The sequence below is a fragment of the Saccostrea cucullata genome, unplaced genomic scaffold (assembly GCF_032062105.1).
Source record: "Saccostrea cucullata isolate Sc308-1 unplaced genomic scaffold, CSIRO_AGI_Scuc_v1 ctg13267, whole genome shotgun sequence".
Taxonomy (NCBI): domain Eukaryota; kingdom Metazoa; phylum Mollusca; class Bivalvia; order Ostreida; family Ostreidae; genus Saccostrea; species Saccostrea cuccullata.
In genome coordinates, this window is record NW_026920733.1 from 1 (window position 1) to 17,732 (window position 17,732).

At 33.0% G+C, this 17,732-nt stretch overlaps 1 protein-coding gene and 1 long non-coding RNA gene across 2 annotated transcripts; both read left to right on the forward strand.

The window, feature by feature from the left end:
* Positions 1-97: 97 nt before the first annotated feature.
* Positions 98-4,342, forward strand: LOC134256587 (uncharacterized). Its single transcript, XR_009989746.1, has 7 exons — positions 98-174; positions 861-985; positions 1,412-1,547; positions 1,764-1,904; positions 2,187-2,354; positions 3,839-3,923; positions 4,102-4,342. It is a non-coding gene; the product is annotated as an uncharacterized LOC134256587 (long non-coding RNA).
* Positions 4,343-8,885: 4,543 nt separating this feature from the next.
* LOC134256594 (uncharacterized) lies at positions 8,886-9,689 on the forward strand. The gene is made up of 2 exons (XM_062739276.1): positions 8,886-9,150; positions 9,313-9,689. Exons 1-2 carry the CDS (start codon positions 8,886-8,888, stop codon positions 9,687-9,689), a joined length of 642 nt encoding a protein of 213 aa, XP_062595260.1.
* The last annotated feature ends 8,043 nt before the right edge of the window (positions 9,690-17,732 follow it).

A 17,732-nucleotide genomic window follows, 5' to 3' on the forward strand; every position in this document is an offset into this window, starting at 1 on the left:
AACATGTTTTTCTGTCCCTTTTGTCTGTCAATTGTTGCTTTACTTCCTTTGTAAAATGAGGTTAAATTGAGTATCACTGAATATTGTATGCTTTTTTTTCAGGATCAGCTGAGATGTTATTTCACTGGATTATTTAATGGATAGACTTATTGGGCATATATTTGGATATCTCTGGTAAGTTTGTCTTTGTTTTGTTTACATTTTCCTATGAAGGTCATCTGTGCATTTAACCATGATTATATGGTTTAATTTAATTACTGTGTAATTCTTATGTGATCTCATATCTCTAACATTCATATAAGCACAGTCTTATTTTGTCTAAAATATACTAAGGAAACTTCATAATGTTCATAAGTCCTTTTGCATAAATGATGATATAATTCCATTAAATGCATTATGTCTGTTACCCATGGAATTCAGACTTACTAAATTGTGATCTATAAGGAATGTAATAAAAGAAAAAGTAAGAATCTACAAAAGGTTTATCCTTGTTTTGATTCTAAATATGTGCTATATATGGCATACACATATTTTCATTTTCACTTTTGTTTCTTGGTAATGAGCTTTTCAAAAAATGTAGGACTACATGTTGTATATGCTAATATCTTTTTGTATGCTGTACTGACAGGTATTAAACCAAAATTGAATCTGTTGTTAATAAAAAAAGTCTGTTAGTGTCTAAAAATTACACTGATAATCATTTTGTATTTGTGATATTAATACAATAACTGTGCTTCTTTTGTTATCTAAAGATAACATGATGAACTATTTTCATGAACTTTTTTGGCACTGTATTTAAACATGTAATGTTTCATGCAGTTCCTTGTCATATTAACAAAATGGTTTTATTTTCTATACAGTCCTCAACCTGGAAGATATGTATTGTTCCTAACCAATCCATTCTCTATGAAGTTCAGCCTGTCTGCCCAAATTCCTTTGGAAATACATAGTTAGTCAACCAACATAGAAACAATCAAACTTGAAGGTAAAGTTTCAATGAGATATCCAGTCCTAATTTTTATATATATATTTTTTTTATATATGCTTGATTATATTTTCAAATTAATTGAATTGATAAGTAGATGATATGATCTTTTTTTGAAATTATGAGGGCTTGGTGGTCATGGTCATTTTTAGACTATATTGATCTCCTATAGAAGAAGAAGAAGAGCTCCATATATTTACAAAAATGATCAAATTGTGAAACTAAAATGTGTGAATTTTTTCTTTGCCAAATGATAGTTAACAGCTGAAGATATCTTAACAGATATCTAAGAAATAAGTTATATCAGATGTTTAATTTATTAACCCTCAGCTTCCTTAAAAGCATAGTTGGTAAAGATTTCAAGTTTTCTATCCAAGTGCTTATGAATTCTGAATTTTTTATTTAATATTGACATTATATTTACAGGGGAAAGAAAACTACTTAAGTGTTTCTACTGACCCCCTCCAGAGATCTGCTTATGAGTGCATGGGGAATGCGGTGGACCTTCTCTCCTGTTTAAATATACTTTGGAGGCTGGCGCATGAATCTTCATTCACAAAAGGTACTTTCAATATCAATAATGCCACCCATGTATTTTAAAAAAGATGTCTTTTACATAGGTGTATAGAGAAACCAAAGTGTCAGAACACAAACAGGTCAGGACAATCACTTATGCAGTGTACTTCCATAGGAAGGTTACACACTCATATCTTTGGAGGAATGCTATACCAAAAGACAGTTAAGATAATAGGGTAGTTATATTTCTCTAAAATTTTAGGTATCAACAGTATGACTGTGGAAGTTCCATTATTCTTGGGAGTTATGTCCAGCAACACAAACCAATCATATCCAGTATGTACATTGGATCTGCTAACTTTACTTTAGGATACCTAGGATTTTGAAAGTTCACCATGTTCAGGTTTTTTTTTTTTTTTTTTTGGTTTCGATATTGTATGTGTGAAGAGAATGTAGACTTTGATTTGGTGTCAATAACAGTCTTTAAAAGATAAAAATGTTAAATTAGAATACAGCAAAATAAATAACCATTGGTAATTACTTAAATACTGATACAGATTTGAACATTGACAAAAATATTATTTAGTAAAAAATTAAGACAATAAGAGAAGACAAAAGTTAACTTGATGACTTTTTGTCAATAAAATATTTTCAAGTCATTTCTTGTACTTTATTATCATATCAGGAAAGAAGACATTTTACTTGGTAAATGAAGGAGAGAAAAATTGCAAGGGAGGAGGTGTATAGTTTACATGGTGCATTTTTTAAGTACTATGACTAGGGTGAAGATGGGGATTTCACTTGGATAACTGAGGCTTGGTTAACTGAGGAACAGAAACAACACATCTCTGTGGTATGGATTATTTATGAAGAGTTATCACAGGTAGCATTTAATTTTTTGGAGAGAGAAAAAACTGATTCTAGATGTACTGAGATATCCAGGACTTTGAGATTAATGTTCAAGATAGCAAAGTAAAATGAACATGTATTAACTTGTTTTGCAAAAAATCTGTTTTTAGTAGAATTTGCTAGGGCTGTATCAATATATCGATATATCGATACGTATCGATATTCAAAAAAAAAAAAAAATATCGTATCGAAAAATAACTTCCAATACCTATCGGAGAGACAGTTTTCTTCTAATTTTGTTAAAAAGATAGGAATTTCAATCACCAAAGATTATATTTTACTTTTTTGAATTAAAACTGTTCAATAATTAAATGATTTGTAAGGAAATAACACAGTTTTTATAATTATTACAAAATACACAGAGAAATTTATTTGAAAATGTTGATTTTACTGTCATCAAAAAGTTTTAGTTTGAAGTGTTATTTGTAAAGACAATGAGACAAGAACTTTAGAATGAGTAATAAAACACTTAATTATTATAAAATTTATGCATTAAAATGATTTAGAAGCCACTTCTGATAGACTTTTTTAGAATTCAATATATCGCATATCACTTTAAAAAATATTGTATCGTATCCTATCGAAAACTTTGGCTCAATACACAGCCCTAGAATTTGCTTTCTTTAATACATAGATTTTTCCAATTCTATTCACTTATGTATAAAAAAAAATTTGTATAAATTAATTATGCTCAATTAACTTATATTCCATATCAACTGAAATATTCCCAACTTCCAATGCTTCTTATTTGCATTAAAAAAACCTGACTCAGATAAAATTAAATTATTTTCTCATTTATTTTACAAGAAATAACATGCTGACAGTGAATCTAATCATTTTTTAAACTGGTTACAGTAATGTTTCCAATTGTCTTAAAATGCTCAAATGCAAGTTTATTTCATACACAAATACCTTAATTGTATAGACTAAATGTACTTATAGATAAACCCCTTTGTAGTAAAAAACATTTTATTAGGTTTAATTTTCTTGTTTATTCTCTCATATATTTCCTAATTTAAGTATTCTCAAATTATTGATTACATAAGCCAACAAATTTAAGACAAAACCACAATATATGCTGAATACCCTGAAATGAAATGGTTACATATGTAAGATGTGTAACACATCATGTACAACTTTTAAGTCTACAAAATTTTAAGTTAACCCTATTATACAATAAGACTACTTTTTTCAAAGTAATGAAAAATTCTTTGCAAAAATATGTCTTTATAAATGCAAAAGATAAATGTTACAGTTTTTTTTTAAAACATAGATTTTGCTACACTAACAGGGTATTCTGTATGACCAACTTTTCATATCAGTTCTTTACATTATCATATTTTAACAGTGATTATTATTATTTTTCTGCAAGCAATGAAAAAAAAATAATTAACACTACAATCTAAATATATTATTGTTCAATTTTAGGTCTCCATAAACAGATGATTAACAGATTATTAATAGCTGGCCATACCAAGTTTGAACCTGACCACCCCATTTTGGAGTATAGAAGGTAAATTGGAGAAAGTTAAGAAATTTTAGAAGAGGGAAATTTATTTTATCAGAGGTAAATTTATAGATGGGGATAATGAATTTGGTATTTTCATGTTGTGCAGTCATCCTTTCAGCATTGGAAATTTTTATTTAAAAAAAAAATATTGTTTGAAAGAAAACATTTTTCTTTTTTCCAGATAGCACATTCTGTTCATCAGTCAAGGAAACATATACACAGCCTTCTACATATTGTCCAGGACCAGAAGAAGCCAGTGGTGTTTTATAATTGAAAACCTCAGTGACATCTCTTTCAGAATTTTTTTCTAGACCTTTGAAAATTTTAAACTAAAAAATCATAACATGTATATCACAGAGAGAAGACTATCCGTTTTTTTATTTATTTTTTTTTAATTTTTATTTTTATTTTTATTTTTTTTTTTTAAAAACATCACTTTAAAGTATGTGAGTGTCCATATTATTTGTATTCTAATAAATTTAAAGTTCTGAAAAAATAAAAAGACATACCAGAAATATTCATGTATATTACCATTGAATAGATGAAAAAAAAAAAAAAAAAAAAAACCTGATCTTTTAAATTTTTAAGCTGTACAAAAGTTATCATTCCAGGAAATTTGAATCTATACTCACATTAAAAACATTTTAATTTTTTGATATTGTTTTTGCTTGAGGGATGAGACAGGAAATTATTTATTTTAACTCTACCAAATAATATAAATTTTTTAATGTTGCATATTTTGATTTTCATGTTAAACTTTGTCTTTATGAGAAAAAACAAAAACAACAACAACAACAACAAAACATGAAGTGGAAAAAAAAACCTTCTAGGAAAAACAATGGGATATGATGAGAGTTCATACTCATACAGATTTTATTCTATAGTATTACCAAGAAGTGAGAAAAAAAAGTAAGAAGATAAAATGACATTAAAAAGAAAAAAGCAGAGAAAAAATTCCATGAATTTTTTTTAAAAACCTGAATAAATCCATTTGATTTTTTGTCTGTTAACAAAACAGCCTTTTTGAAAAGTCGATTATCCCCCTTTAACCATAGATTATTTTTCAAAATACAAAACAGGTGTTGGGAATTCAGTATAGAATGGGAGGAAATGTAAATAAATGTAAATGATTTAAATGACATTTTTAAGGTATAGTGATCAATGGTATCCCTCATCTTTCTGTATTGTTAAAAATGAAAGATGATTTTTAAACTTTTAGACAAATCAAAGTTACATGTTATCTAAAATCACATTTAAACTTTGCCAGAAAAAAGGAAAACTACCAGGGATTTTAAAAAAATGAAAGGTGTTTGTACTTACAAGTAATAGTCATATACCTCATTGCTTTCAATGAGTTATGGAGTTTGAGAAATATGTTTCTGAAGAAAAAAAATTACTTTGAGAAGTGAAAATTTTTCTTTTACAACAGAAAAAAAAGACATTTAATATCAGAAACTGTGTCATGACCATGTTTTTGGGACTTAAATTAAAATACTTGTATGGGATTTTATGCACAATATACATACATATCACAAATATTTCAAAAATCACTCTTAAATTCCTCTTAATATTTGGGTTGTTTTCCCCATGATAGTTTCACAGAAAAGTATAAATTCAAGGTGTGAAATTAAAAACACTCAGTACTGTTGTTGTCTCAACCATGGGTAACACCTCTAGTAAAGAAAAGAGTAAAGGAATGAGTAAAATTCAGTTTGGAGAGAGAGTTCATTTAGAGAAAGATGTAGACAGAGGTATACCAATTCAATTACATGATGATGGGGCTATTGAGATCATTTCTCAACAAGAATATATCCAATTAAGTCCAGAAAAGAGTGATCCTAATGATGCGAGAGATTACATAGAAAGACCCTTGATTACAGAAGAAGTAAATGAGGAATATAACCCTTTATTACCCATAGAGGGTGAGGGTAACCTGGATTACCCTGTAAGACCCTTGACTAGAAAAGAAGCCAAGCTTATAGATGATAAGAAAAAAAAGATATCAGAAAAAAAGATTGATAAAGACACTGGATTTTAAACCCACAGAGGAGAAGAGTCCACAAATAATGAAAGAAATTCAAACTCAACTCTTGGAAGATATTAAGACTCATTATCAAAACAAACATAAAGAAAATACAGGTAATCTTTTATATTGCTCAGTTAAAAATAGACAGATTTAGAATAGCCAAATATTGGATATTTGATTTAACTGGGTGCAGACAGGAAAGTGTAGATCAAATCATTGGAAGTGATTATCAATACTTGATCTTACAAAAAGAAAGGCATCCAGAAACTGGAAAACTCATCATGTGAGAGGATTCATTCAAATGAAATACAGCTGTCATGAGAGATATATGTACAAAAAGATTCATGGGTTAACTTGTTTTGATATGTCTCAGAGTACCCCAGAATTGGAAAGAACCTTTTATAGATAAGGTGACTATGAAGAATATGGGGTTCTTAAATCTGAAGTGAGAAACAGAGAATTAGTTCCAAGAGATTGTAGATTTACCTGAATATTTAAAAAAAAAAAATAATGAATATACCCCACACTTATGACAAAATAGGTGTACATTCTTTATTCACATTAAGTGTATGTGTATGTATGTGTTATTATTTGATGAAAAAAAAAAAAAATAAAAATGTGTGTTTTAATGTGAATTTATTTAAAAAAGGGTTTATTATTATTATTATTATTAAAAGTTAAAAAATTTAAAAGTTTTAAAAAATTCATAAGTTAAAAAATTTAAAAGTTTTTAAAAAATTTATGAAGTTGTAAAAATTTAAAAAAAAAAGTGACCTGGTGTTATAACTTGAGAGAAACACACACAATGTTTCTTTTCTTTGACTGTATTTTTAAAAAGATGATCTTTTTTTCTAAGATACAATCGTTTCTTTGACTGTATTTTGAAAAAAAAAGATCTTTTTTTTTTTTCTAAGACACATAACGTTTCTTTTATTGACTGTACAGAAGGCATCTTTTCGAAACAATTGGGTAGCCCTTAAAAGGGCTGTTTGTATAAAAAAACTTTTTGGGTTTTTTTTTGGTTTTTAAAATTTTTTTTTTTTGGTTTTTGGGGTTTCTGGTGGACAGTCAGGTGGGTTTTTACTGGCTCAGTAGGTGTTGTACTATGTGCCCCACTCGTACCTCAGACTCCTCATCCGAACTGTCCTGATCCATGGTCCTCTGCCCCCCGAGTTGTATAACTGCGTGTGGATTACGACATAAGGGGCATGGTAGACCCCGCTCAATCAACATGGCAGAACACAAAATACATGCTGGGCGCTGGAGACAGAAACTGCATTGGAAATTGTTGGGCTCTTCGTCCGCTAAACACAACGTGCAGTAAATGTCCAGGGTGGGGGCGGCAACACCCCAGCGGGGAATCTGCCCCTGGTTCCTCGCTTGTCCCTGGGGGGTTGGCGAAGCGGGTCTGGATGGCGGCGAAGCGGGTCTAGCGGGTCTGGATGGCGGCGAAGCGGGTCTAGCGGGTCTGGATGGCGGCGAAGCGGGTCTGGATGGCGGCGGCGGTGGGGGTGAGCGGGGCGGCTCTCTTCTGTAGGGGTGCGGTCTCCTGCCTCTGTTATTATTAATCTGCACTCTGGCCATATTCATCCTCATTATCTCACGCTGGTTGTCCAGGCGCCTGACGATCAACACGGACTCAATAACTATACCCGGTATAAGATATAAATCTTCGTAGTAAAAGTTTCCGCCTGACATTCTGTCTTCTTTTTTCTTCTTGCTTCTTTTTTCTCTGTACTGTTCAATGGAATCAGCCACGAAGGAATGACACTGGGCGCTCGGAGGGACTGTATTTGTAAACAATAGCAGACGATACTGCAATCGCGTGCGAAACATGGAAAAACCAATCATGTGATCAAATGTGATTGGCTAAAAGAAAATCATGCCATTTGGTAAACACGCCCACCACAGTGAGAAAGCAAAATTGAAGGGGGAAAGGCCGAACCCGAGTGTATCTATGACGTCATATAATAACATAACACTAATGTAGTATTTTTTTTTTTTTAATTTTATTTCTTAAAAACTAACAATGCTTCTAACTGTCGAATTCTCCTCCGAAATCGTATTCGATCCGCTACTAATTGCGTCCAGGGACTTCTCCGGTCTTCGGGGGGTAATTCGTAGATTTGATTGAGGCTGGTATTAAAAGTCACGGATTTCCTAGCCTGTATGAAATTTCCAGGTATTTCATTCCGTATTGAATTCATACTTTCTCCATTGCATCTATGTCCTGCCACAATAAAATCACTTTGTCCGCTTGGGGATGGGTCAGGAAACTGTAAGGCTTTCCGAAATAACGGGTCAGGTTCAATCCGTACCATTTCTGGGGCAGAATTGTTTTCATATGTCGACATAGAAAATGTATGGTAGCTAGTCTCCCCATGGTCGTCGCATGATGTGATAAGGCTAGGCATTGTAACCATAAATCTTGAAGGGTTTCCATGATAGTGCTCGCTTCCCGAAATCCTTGTTCTGCCTCCGGGGGTAGAGATTCTTGGTGATTTTGTGCCCATCGTACTAAACAATCATACCCATCTAAAATCAGAGAGTGAGTGTGTATCAGGGTTGACATGATAGTCGATTGTGAAGAAAGGATTAGACATTTCTTCTCATTTATACCCCCAGTAGAAAACGTAGGTAAATTGTATATTTTTGGCACACGGTCCCCCCTTACAGGTGATGCAACAGGTATCAAAAAAGATGATGCAATATATATCAAAAAGATGATGCAATAGATCTAAAAGATGATGCAATAGATATATAAAGATGATGCAATTTAGATATATAAAGATGATGCAATAGATATCAAAAAGATGATGCAACAGGTATAAAAGCCAAGGTATTTTTTGCACACGGCCCACAGCAGGTATATAAAGCGGAGCTGGGATTTGAGGATCAGTCTTGCTTGACATTTCGAACTTGACAGACGTGAAAATATTATGGCAGAAGCAATGATGAATACTACAGACAACCCCAACTATGTGACACCTGAAGGTTATGTAGGGGCCCCCATGCCAGAGTCACAGGATGCAGTGGGATTAGATTTGGGCATGTATAATCTTCCAGAATATGCGAATAAAGAAGATATGGGCCTATTAAATACAACTCTGGATGGGATTGTTAACATGCTGTCCGCTCTTGACAACAAGATGAATGATATGAACAACAAGGTGAGTGATCTTAACAACAAACTGAATTATATTGGTGAGAAAGTGCGACATCATGACAACACGCTGAAATATATTGCTGAGAAGGTGGGTCATCATGAAAACAAGCTGACTGATCTTAAAACTTACAACGCCAGTGAATTTTGTTTGATTCGTGCCAAATTATCCAAATTAGAAGTGAAAGTTACTAACATGCAAGATAAAATGAGAGGAGGAGGAAGCACTTACCAGAAAAAAGAAGGACAAGGGGAATCGGGAGAAAAAAAGAAAACTAGACAGACGGATCCATGCTACATCTGCAAAGAGTTAGGGCATTGGGCCCCAGATTGCCCCAAGAAAGATTTGTGCTACAAGTGCGGGAAATTTGGCCATTGGGCTAATAAGTGTACAGAGGATGAGGAGGATCAACAATTCGTCAAAGAAGTAGAAAAACTGGAGAAAAAGCCTCAGGAACCTAAGATCTCAGGGACCCACCAGACCAAACCTCCAGTGAAAGGAGACAAAAAAGAGAAAAAAAGGAAGAAAACAGAGAGAATCCAGGACCCAGCACTACTCACAAGAGGAAACTATCCCTGATGACCGATAAGGCACAGAAGAAGAAAAAGTAAATGTAAATGTATTTTTTCACTTGAATAAAATTGCTGTGTTCTTGTTTCTATTGTGTGTTATTGTTTTTTCATTTTCGGAAAATCACTGTGAATGAGTGACGTCATAATCAAATTCTTGAGTATTTGCCAAAATCGTAGTAGCAGCGTTGTGAATCGTAGTAGCAGCGTACCAATGTAAACATAGTGTAAACACCCCCAGTATTTAGGGGGATTATATGTACTGAATTGACCCACTTATCCCCTCCAGGGGCTGCACTCCCTTGAACCCCTATCCCCCTCAGCCCAAAAGTGCACTCAGTTGACCCAGCCGGCCAGGCTCCTTATACTACTGAGAAAGTCTTTTAAAATCTTCTCGAGAACAGCTAACCATGGTTTGTAATTTTTATAATAAAGCATCCTAAGGTGTTGTAGATTCAAGTTTGTTCAAAACATGATCAAGGGGGTACGGAGGGGCCACCATGGCTGATAAAAGTCTTGCATAGGAAGATGTTGGAAAAATCTTTAAAAATCTTCTCACCAACAGCAAAGCCATGATTGTTGACATCCTCAGGTGGTTTAGGTTCATGTGTGTTCAAAACATTATCCCTAGGATAGGGTTGGGCCACAATGGACGAACAAACATGGTGGTATATAGGAACCATTTTCTCAAAAACAGCAAAGCAATGATTTGTCATACCGTATAAGCAGAATTTTTTTGCGAGGATTTAATTTTAAGATAAGCGAGGGTGCTGAGATCGCTAAAATTGAATATTGCTCAAAAATAATTGTTTCTAGTTGTAAAGCCCTCTTCATTCAGATTTTCAATACTGCTAAAATTACCTTTCGCTAAAAATAAAATGCCCATTTTAAGTGTCGAAGTGTTTGCCAATTTTTTTTTTCAGTGTCAGTCTTCGCCAAAGTTTCCAGTATTCTTACAAATTTCTATCCCCATTTTGGTATTGAAGTCATAAGCGCTTAATTCTCTGCAATCGTCTCCACTTTCTTTTGACTGGAACTTCCGCAGCACCCTGAACCCTAGTGCTAAGCTAGGTTTCTTCTTTCAAGCCTTTTTTCATCTTTCTGATGAAAAGCAATAATGATGGGTGTTTCTTTTGGACAGATGTGTTTCACCTGTAATGGAAACCTACAGAAACCAGAATAAATATATATATGTACTGTGTCTAAAGTTATATTGATCTAGCCGTACAGTATTGCACCAATAGCTTGTTTTTACGGCAAATGTGCATACACATAAGTGATAATATTTGAAAGGAAGTTGATCTTAATACTAATACATTATTAAAAATCCCTGTTGATTTTTATAACCGTTATATTTAAAAAAAAATTTTTTTTACTTCATTTGTTTTGTAAAGGGAATAGGATAAAAGTTTACAATTATCATGATCTACATCTTCGACTTGTTACCAAGTCTTTCCAAATTGTGTATGAAAATTGTGTCTTCAACCTTTTTGAATCAGTAAAGTAAGTTGCTATTATAATAACCATAAGTCACTACCTAGACTATAGCTCTACTGGTTTATACTTGTAACAAAAATAAGAGAAGCATTTGTACTTGAAAATTTACAACAGCCATCCGGTTGTTGTGCAACTATACGTATCAGTATCCTCATAGGACTTCCATCAGAGCTGTTAATATCAACCTCTGTGGTTCTGTGTTCTCAGAAGAATTCTGAATGGTTCGTAAGGAATCTTTTAGGAATAATATTTGCACAAAATTCCTAATAACACCACATATGATTTGTTGCTTCTCTGCATCACTTAGTTCATTGACAAGCAAGTCTTTCACGGTGTCAGGCTCTACAGTGACATCTTCCATGTTAAAGTAATGCAGAGCTGCAACAACCACATGTGACGCTACCAAAGAGCAGCCAAGTTCTATACACTGCTCATAATGATTTTTACATCCTCCCCATTTGCATGTGATCTTTGTCTTCTCTGCGTAGAGTTCCCGGTTCAGTACAGTTTATATTGTACAGAATTTTAAAGAACAGAATCAAGAAAGTCATCTGTAAATGGAAAAACAAATGTAATAGGTGACAAGTGTACGAACCTTTCTTTCTCAGTCATAGTTTGTTGGCGGACTCACTTTGCACCAGAAAATCTTTCTGTTGTTAATTGATCACCACTAATATGGACTTAAACATCAGCAAGATCATTGTTACTTTTATCAAAAATTTTTGTAATGTGGTCTTCATAACTATCCATTATATCCACAACTTCTGCATAACTTTGTTGATTATTGCAAAGAACTGGAAACGTGACTACAGTATTCCTGGAGCTTATATCACAGTCTTTTACTCGTAGATCATCTTTCATTGCAGGTGTCGTGTGCTTGAACTGTTTGAAAAAAGTCATATGTCTCACCAGAATTTGAAAACAAGTTAGACATAATCATTGGAAATAACTCAAAAATTTTCATCTGGGAGAAATGAGTGAGGGGGCAGGTCAAGAAGAGTGAGTTGAGGAAAATCAGATAGTAAATGATCAAAAATGTTATTTTGAAGAATGGCTTCAGAGGCAAACCAATGCTTCATATGAGTTGAATTCCCTTTACGTTGATGACGTGCCGTCACCATAAAATTGACGTTGTCACCTATGATCCGGAATCGTTTGCCATCCATGACTGCTTGTACGAGCTGTTTGTTAAAATGGCCACCAGTCTGGTCCTGTACCTGATTGAAGTGGCATGAGAAACAGTAATTCCCAATGTCTGCAGTCTGAGAGAAAAAAAGCGACATGACACAATTGAAAATGTTAAATCTGGGTGTATTATGAGATAAGCCTGTGTCATTTACATGTGAATAGCTGATTAATGTAAATAGATTGGCAGATCAAATCAGGTGATTCATGGCCAAAAGGCAGTGTATATCAATCACTGAACTGAACTCTTGTCAAATAAATGAACAAAAATCGATAAGACGCAGTTGAAAACGTTAAATCTGGATGTATTATGATATAAACCTATGTCATTTACATGTGAACAGCTGATCGGTGGATATATGTTGGTTGGCAGATCAAATCAGGTTATTCGTGGCCAAAAGTGTCTATATAATATCATTGAACTGAATTCTAGTCAAATAAATGAAAAGAAATCGACGTGACGCAGTTAAAATGTTATTAATCGGGCAATATGTATCATTTACATACAAATTTACCATATCGGCCGCTATCTTGTATGTTACGTAGGACGCTGACATTGCAAAGTGCATACCAGGCCTTCTGTGCGTGCACATCGGAAGGCCTCGGGAACCAGGCTTCACTCTGTCACCTATATCTAACATTCGAGTCTTTTCTCAGTTGGCACTAATTTTCGCTAAATACGATTTGTCAACTGTGGTTTGACAATATCAAGTCATGTTCAAAGTTTTCTGATGAGAAATAACTCTCCTATTGGTAGTTGTATGGGGTTGGGTACGACATGAAAGGATTTCCTGCATCACTTGCCATATTTTTCATTGCCTGTTGCTAAAATGTACCGTGCACAGCTCTCTTCCTGATTCCCCATTAGATGCTAGGTGATATGGCGCTGACTTAACATGACGCACTCAATTCTCCTTCAGTCTCCCAGTGCTTGATTTTTCTTTCGTTACAGTTACAAGAAAACAGTGTCTGTTTCGTCTGTATCGTCTTCAACATGTACCTTTCGTTTAGTGCCAACTTTAGTCTGTAGTTTAATGAAAATAACTATATATCTCCAATATATAAAAAAAATCATTTTATAAAAAATAATAATTCTTTTATCTAAAATCACATATATTAAAAGCTTAAATCGTTTGTATGCTGAAATTTACCAGCGGAAGACTTCGGTGTATCGATCGTCAATATCGCTCTCATGTCCTCTATTCCCCGCTTGATCTTAAGTTCGCTCAACGACATTACTTCATACACAGCAGCTTAAATCGATACTTGCCTTCCAAGTTGGTTATCTTAAATTAAGAAAAATATGGATGTATCTATATTATCAATAATACCTAATGAAAAATAAACAATATATTTTAAAACAATTATCAAATTTAAAAGTTTAAATACTACATTGTATAATATTGATTAAATTTTTTAAGGGAAATTATTAAATTGTCTTATTTAAGAGTATTCTATATATATATATATATATATATATATATATATATATATATATATATATATATATATATATATATATATATATATATATATATATCATACGTGTGGGTGATACAGGTCGTTGGATAAACTTGTGCTTTATCAACGGGTAGATGCTTTATCAATAGCACTTCCGGTTTTGAAACGATCCCTCGCTTCAAAATTTTATTTGAAACTTTTATTTGTGATCCCTATTATTGCCCTAATAAAATCAATGATAAAGAGCGATAATATCGTTAAAAGCAAGAAAAAGGCTCGTATATGTCAAAAAAGTGTCTTATTCTATCAAGGAACCTGTATTGGCTACTTGAAGACAGATGCCCCCCCCCCCTTTTTAAATCGTTTTCGGAGAAAGTAAAGCCTAGCAGTTATCTTGTTGTTATTTTTTTAACATCTTCAATAATGCTTTCTTATATCATACTACGTATGCCTACCTAGTAACGTAGGTGTAACTTACCATGGATCAGCAATGAATCTACCAGTAGGCCCCTAGCCTTGCCTATCGTGTGTTGTACTGCCATCGTTCAAACGAGTTCATTTTAATGATCCAGTGGTCCTTACAACTTTCAGTCAGAAGTCCGTTTGATGTGAAGCTCCAGCAATTGTCACATAATGTTTTCAAAGACGCAGATAGCAAAAATTCTAAATTTTGAACAGAACAAGATCTACTTTCTTTCGAGCGATGTTAACATCAACGGTGCTACGTCATCAAGTTGTACGTCATCAATTTGAATTTAGCAATCATTCATGTAGTTTCGCAGGGGAAGTCTCAAAGTTTTGTTAAAATGAAAGTCGTATGAGATAAATAGAACATCTATAATTGTGTGACTTGATATTGGCTTTATCCAACTCGTTGAAATGGTGTATATTCTCGGCAAGCCTCGCGAATATATACACCATTTCAACTCGTTGGATAAAGCCAATATCAAATCACACAATATAGATATCCTCTCTCTCTATATATATATATATATCTATATATATATATAGAGAGAGAGAGAGTAAATTGAACGGAATCACTTTAGTAAAGCCAAATACAAATGTTTTTTCCAGACATGTCATGTCAGTAATCTACGCTTTGTACCCAAAATTAAAGGGATTTTTATAATCATTTATGACATGGGAAAGGCTTTTTAAGTAAAATGAACAAATATATAAATGAAAAAAAAAATTAACAAATGGTCATTCTTTAAGAATAGATATAACTAAATATTAACCAATCCAGTAGGTGTCACTAGGATTTCCAAAACCTGCTTTGTATTCAGCCCACGTTTTGTTGAAAGACATTGACCCGCCCCTTCGTTTCTGGATTGCCTAAACATTTAAGACGGATTAATTTAGCATTGGATTTAGCATTTGTATTGTTCATGTCATTTTAAAGGGTTTAAAGAATGCTCAACAGTACATTTTGGGATCTGTTTGGATGTCTTGCTGCCTAAAGGGTTTTTATCATGCATCGAAATTTCTTAAAAATTAAACAATATCATATTCTTATATTTATCGTTTAATTATAAATTATTGTTTTAAACTGTCATATTTAAGCCATAATACATCCGTAATGTTAGGTCTTGAGATTGAAAATCTCAACTAATTAGATAGGAGTCACGTGGTACTAAAATGAGAACTTAATGTCCATCCTCCCCAATCTGTCATCATGGTGAACTTGCTTTAAATACCAAATGGATATATCTCATACACACCAGATTTTGTATTACCATTGATATAGAGGTCTTTACAATCTTTATTTATGTTTAAATCTGAAAGGAAAAGGAATACATAAATAAAATTTACAGAAATTGGAACATAAAATATACTGGGAGAGGGAGAGAAAGAAACAGTTACCTTTCTTAATACTCTGCAATATATTGTTTTTTAAATCATCGTGGATTCTGCTTATATTTTCCATGAGAATCTCAAACATCTCATCAGATTCCTGAATCGTATTTTGATTTTTGGTAATAAATATGTTTTCCCGCCTCATAGAATCAACTTGTCCTTGTAATGCTTCCATCTTCCACTGTAATGTGTTGTCCTGTGTCAATGAACTCAGCTGTCTTTCTGATGTATTTACTTTCTGTTGTAAAGTGGTGCCGAGACTAAGTGAATCAACCTGTCTTTGTAATGCTTCTATCTTCCGCTGTAAAGAGTTGCCCTGACATTGAATCAACCTGTCTTTGTAATGTTTCTATTGTCTTCTTTAGAGAGTTGTCCTGCTTTTTCAGTGATTCTAATGTTTGATGTAAAGTGGTGACCACTCCTTTTGTAGACGCCATGCTCCTCTTCAGAGAACTAGTATCGTCCGCTGCTGCCCTTACCTCCCTGACCACGGATACCCGGATGATGGTCTCCTGATTAATGAGCTGACGTAGAACGTCAATTTCCTTTACGTCACGCTGATTAGTTATCAAAGACGTAGAGTTCCTGTTTGTTATCAAGGAATCTGTCCTAGCATGTGAAACTGAAACAAAAATTACAAAGAGAACAAAAAACACCATCCTTTCAATGTTGAGGATATCTTACTACTATAATGTTGTGCTTTTTCCAGACTTTTACAGGATATATATACACACGTTTGGATAAATCCCAAAAGCAAGCTAATATTAAGGAGTATATCAGAAATGACAAACAAAGCCTCCAAAGAAAACATACATAACATGAATTCTTTTCTGTCAGTTACATAACGTTGTTTATATGGGAATGATAGCGAATACGACGCACTGGGTAAATTAACCACTGACTGTTTTATGTAGATAAAAGAGATGAGGCAATGATCAGAAGCAATGGTAATGGGATTTTTTGCTGTTTCATATAAATGAAGCATATTTGATGATCACAAGCTAATTCATTTGAAATGTATTTTTTAAGGTAGATAAAATAAGTGAGACACTTTGAAAAAAAATGCTTCATTTTTTAATCAAAAATTTCTGGAAAAAATTTTAGAAGATAAACCAAATATGAGACCAGCCATCTTTTAATAGTTGTAAAAGATCAGTTTTGTGGAGAGAGAGAGAGAGAGAGAGAGAGAGAGAGAGAGAGAGAGAGAGAAAACAAATAAGAAAAGTAAAAAGAAACTAGATTCAGTTAACACACATACATTGTTACGCAGATAAAGGAAAATAACTCTTAAAATTTTGAGTGTTTTTTTTGTTCTATGGAAGTAAGATCTTAATATAAAAATTCTTAGGATTTTTTTTTGTCAAGTGTATCTACAAAAGAATGCTTAATTAAAGCTCAATACAAAAATTTGAACCAATACGTTCCTTTTGTTTAATTTCCGGTACTTAAAATCTAGTGAGCAGTTATCTTATTTAAAAGTACTTTAGCACTTACTTAAATTAAGCAGGTTAATTGTTCAAATATCATAAATATTCGGAAAAGAAATATAAAAGTTTGGTTCTAGGATTATTAAATGTTTAGATACAACTAGAAAATTGAAATTTTAAACCTAAAATAAAAAAAATCACCGGACTTTCACAAATATTTGCTGTAAATATCCCAGTTTGATAGTAACAATTCATAAAAGCTAGTTTAATGTATAAATTGTGATCAATATAAAATATTTCAGAACAGAATAACAGTCTATGAGTATTGTACCGGGTTTGTGAGAGAAAATATTGATCATTGCACTTAATGATATTTTTATATTACTGTTTTATAAACAAAAGCTTAATTGACATTACAGAATTAAAACTTATTATAAGTGTTACCGGGTTCACAAAGTAACAAGAAGATTGTTTGATGTTTTCGACTTTTATGTAGCAATAACAAATGTCCAATATATGGTATCGAACACAAGTAAGCTACAGCAATCAGGTTACAGCTACCTACATCTATCAAGTGGATCTTCCATGGATAAAAAAGTAAAGGTTAACAATCACAAAATTCTGTG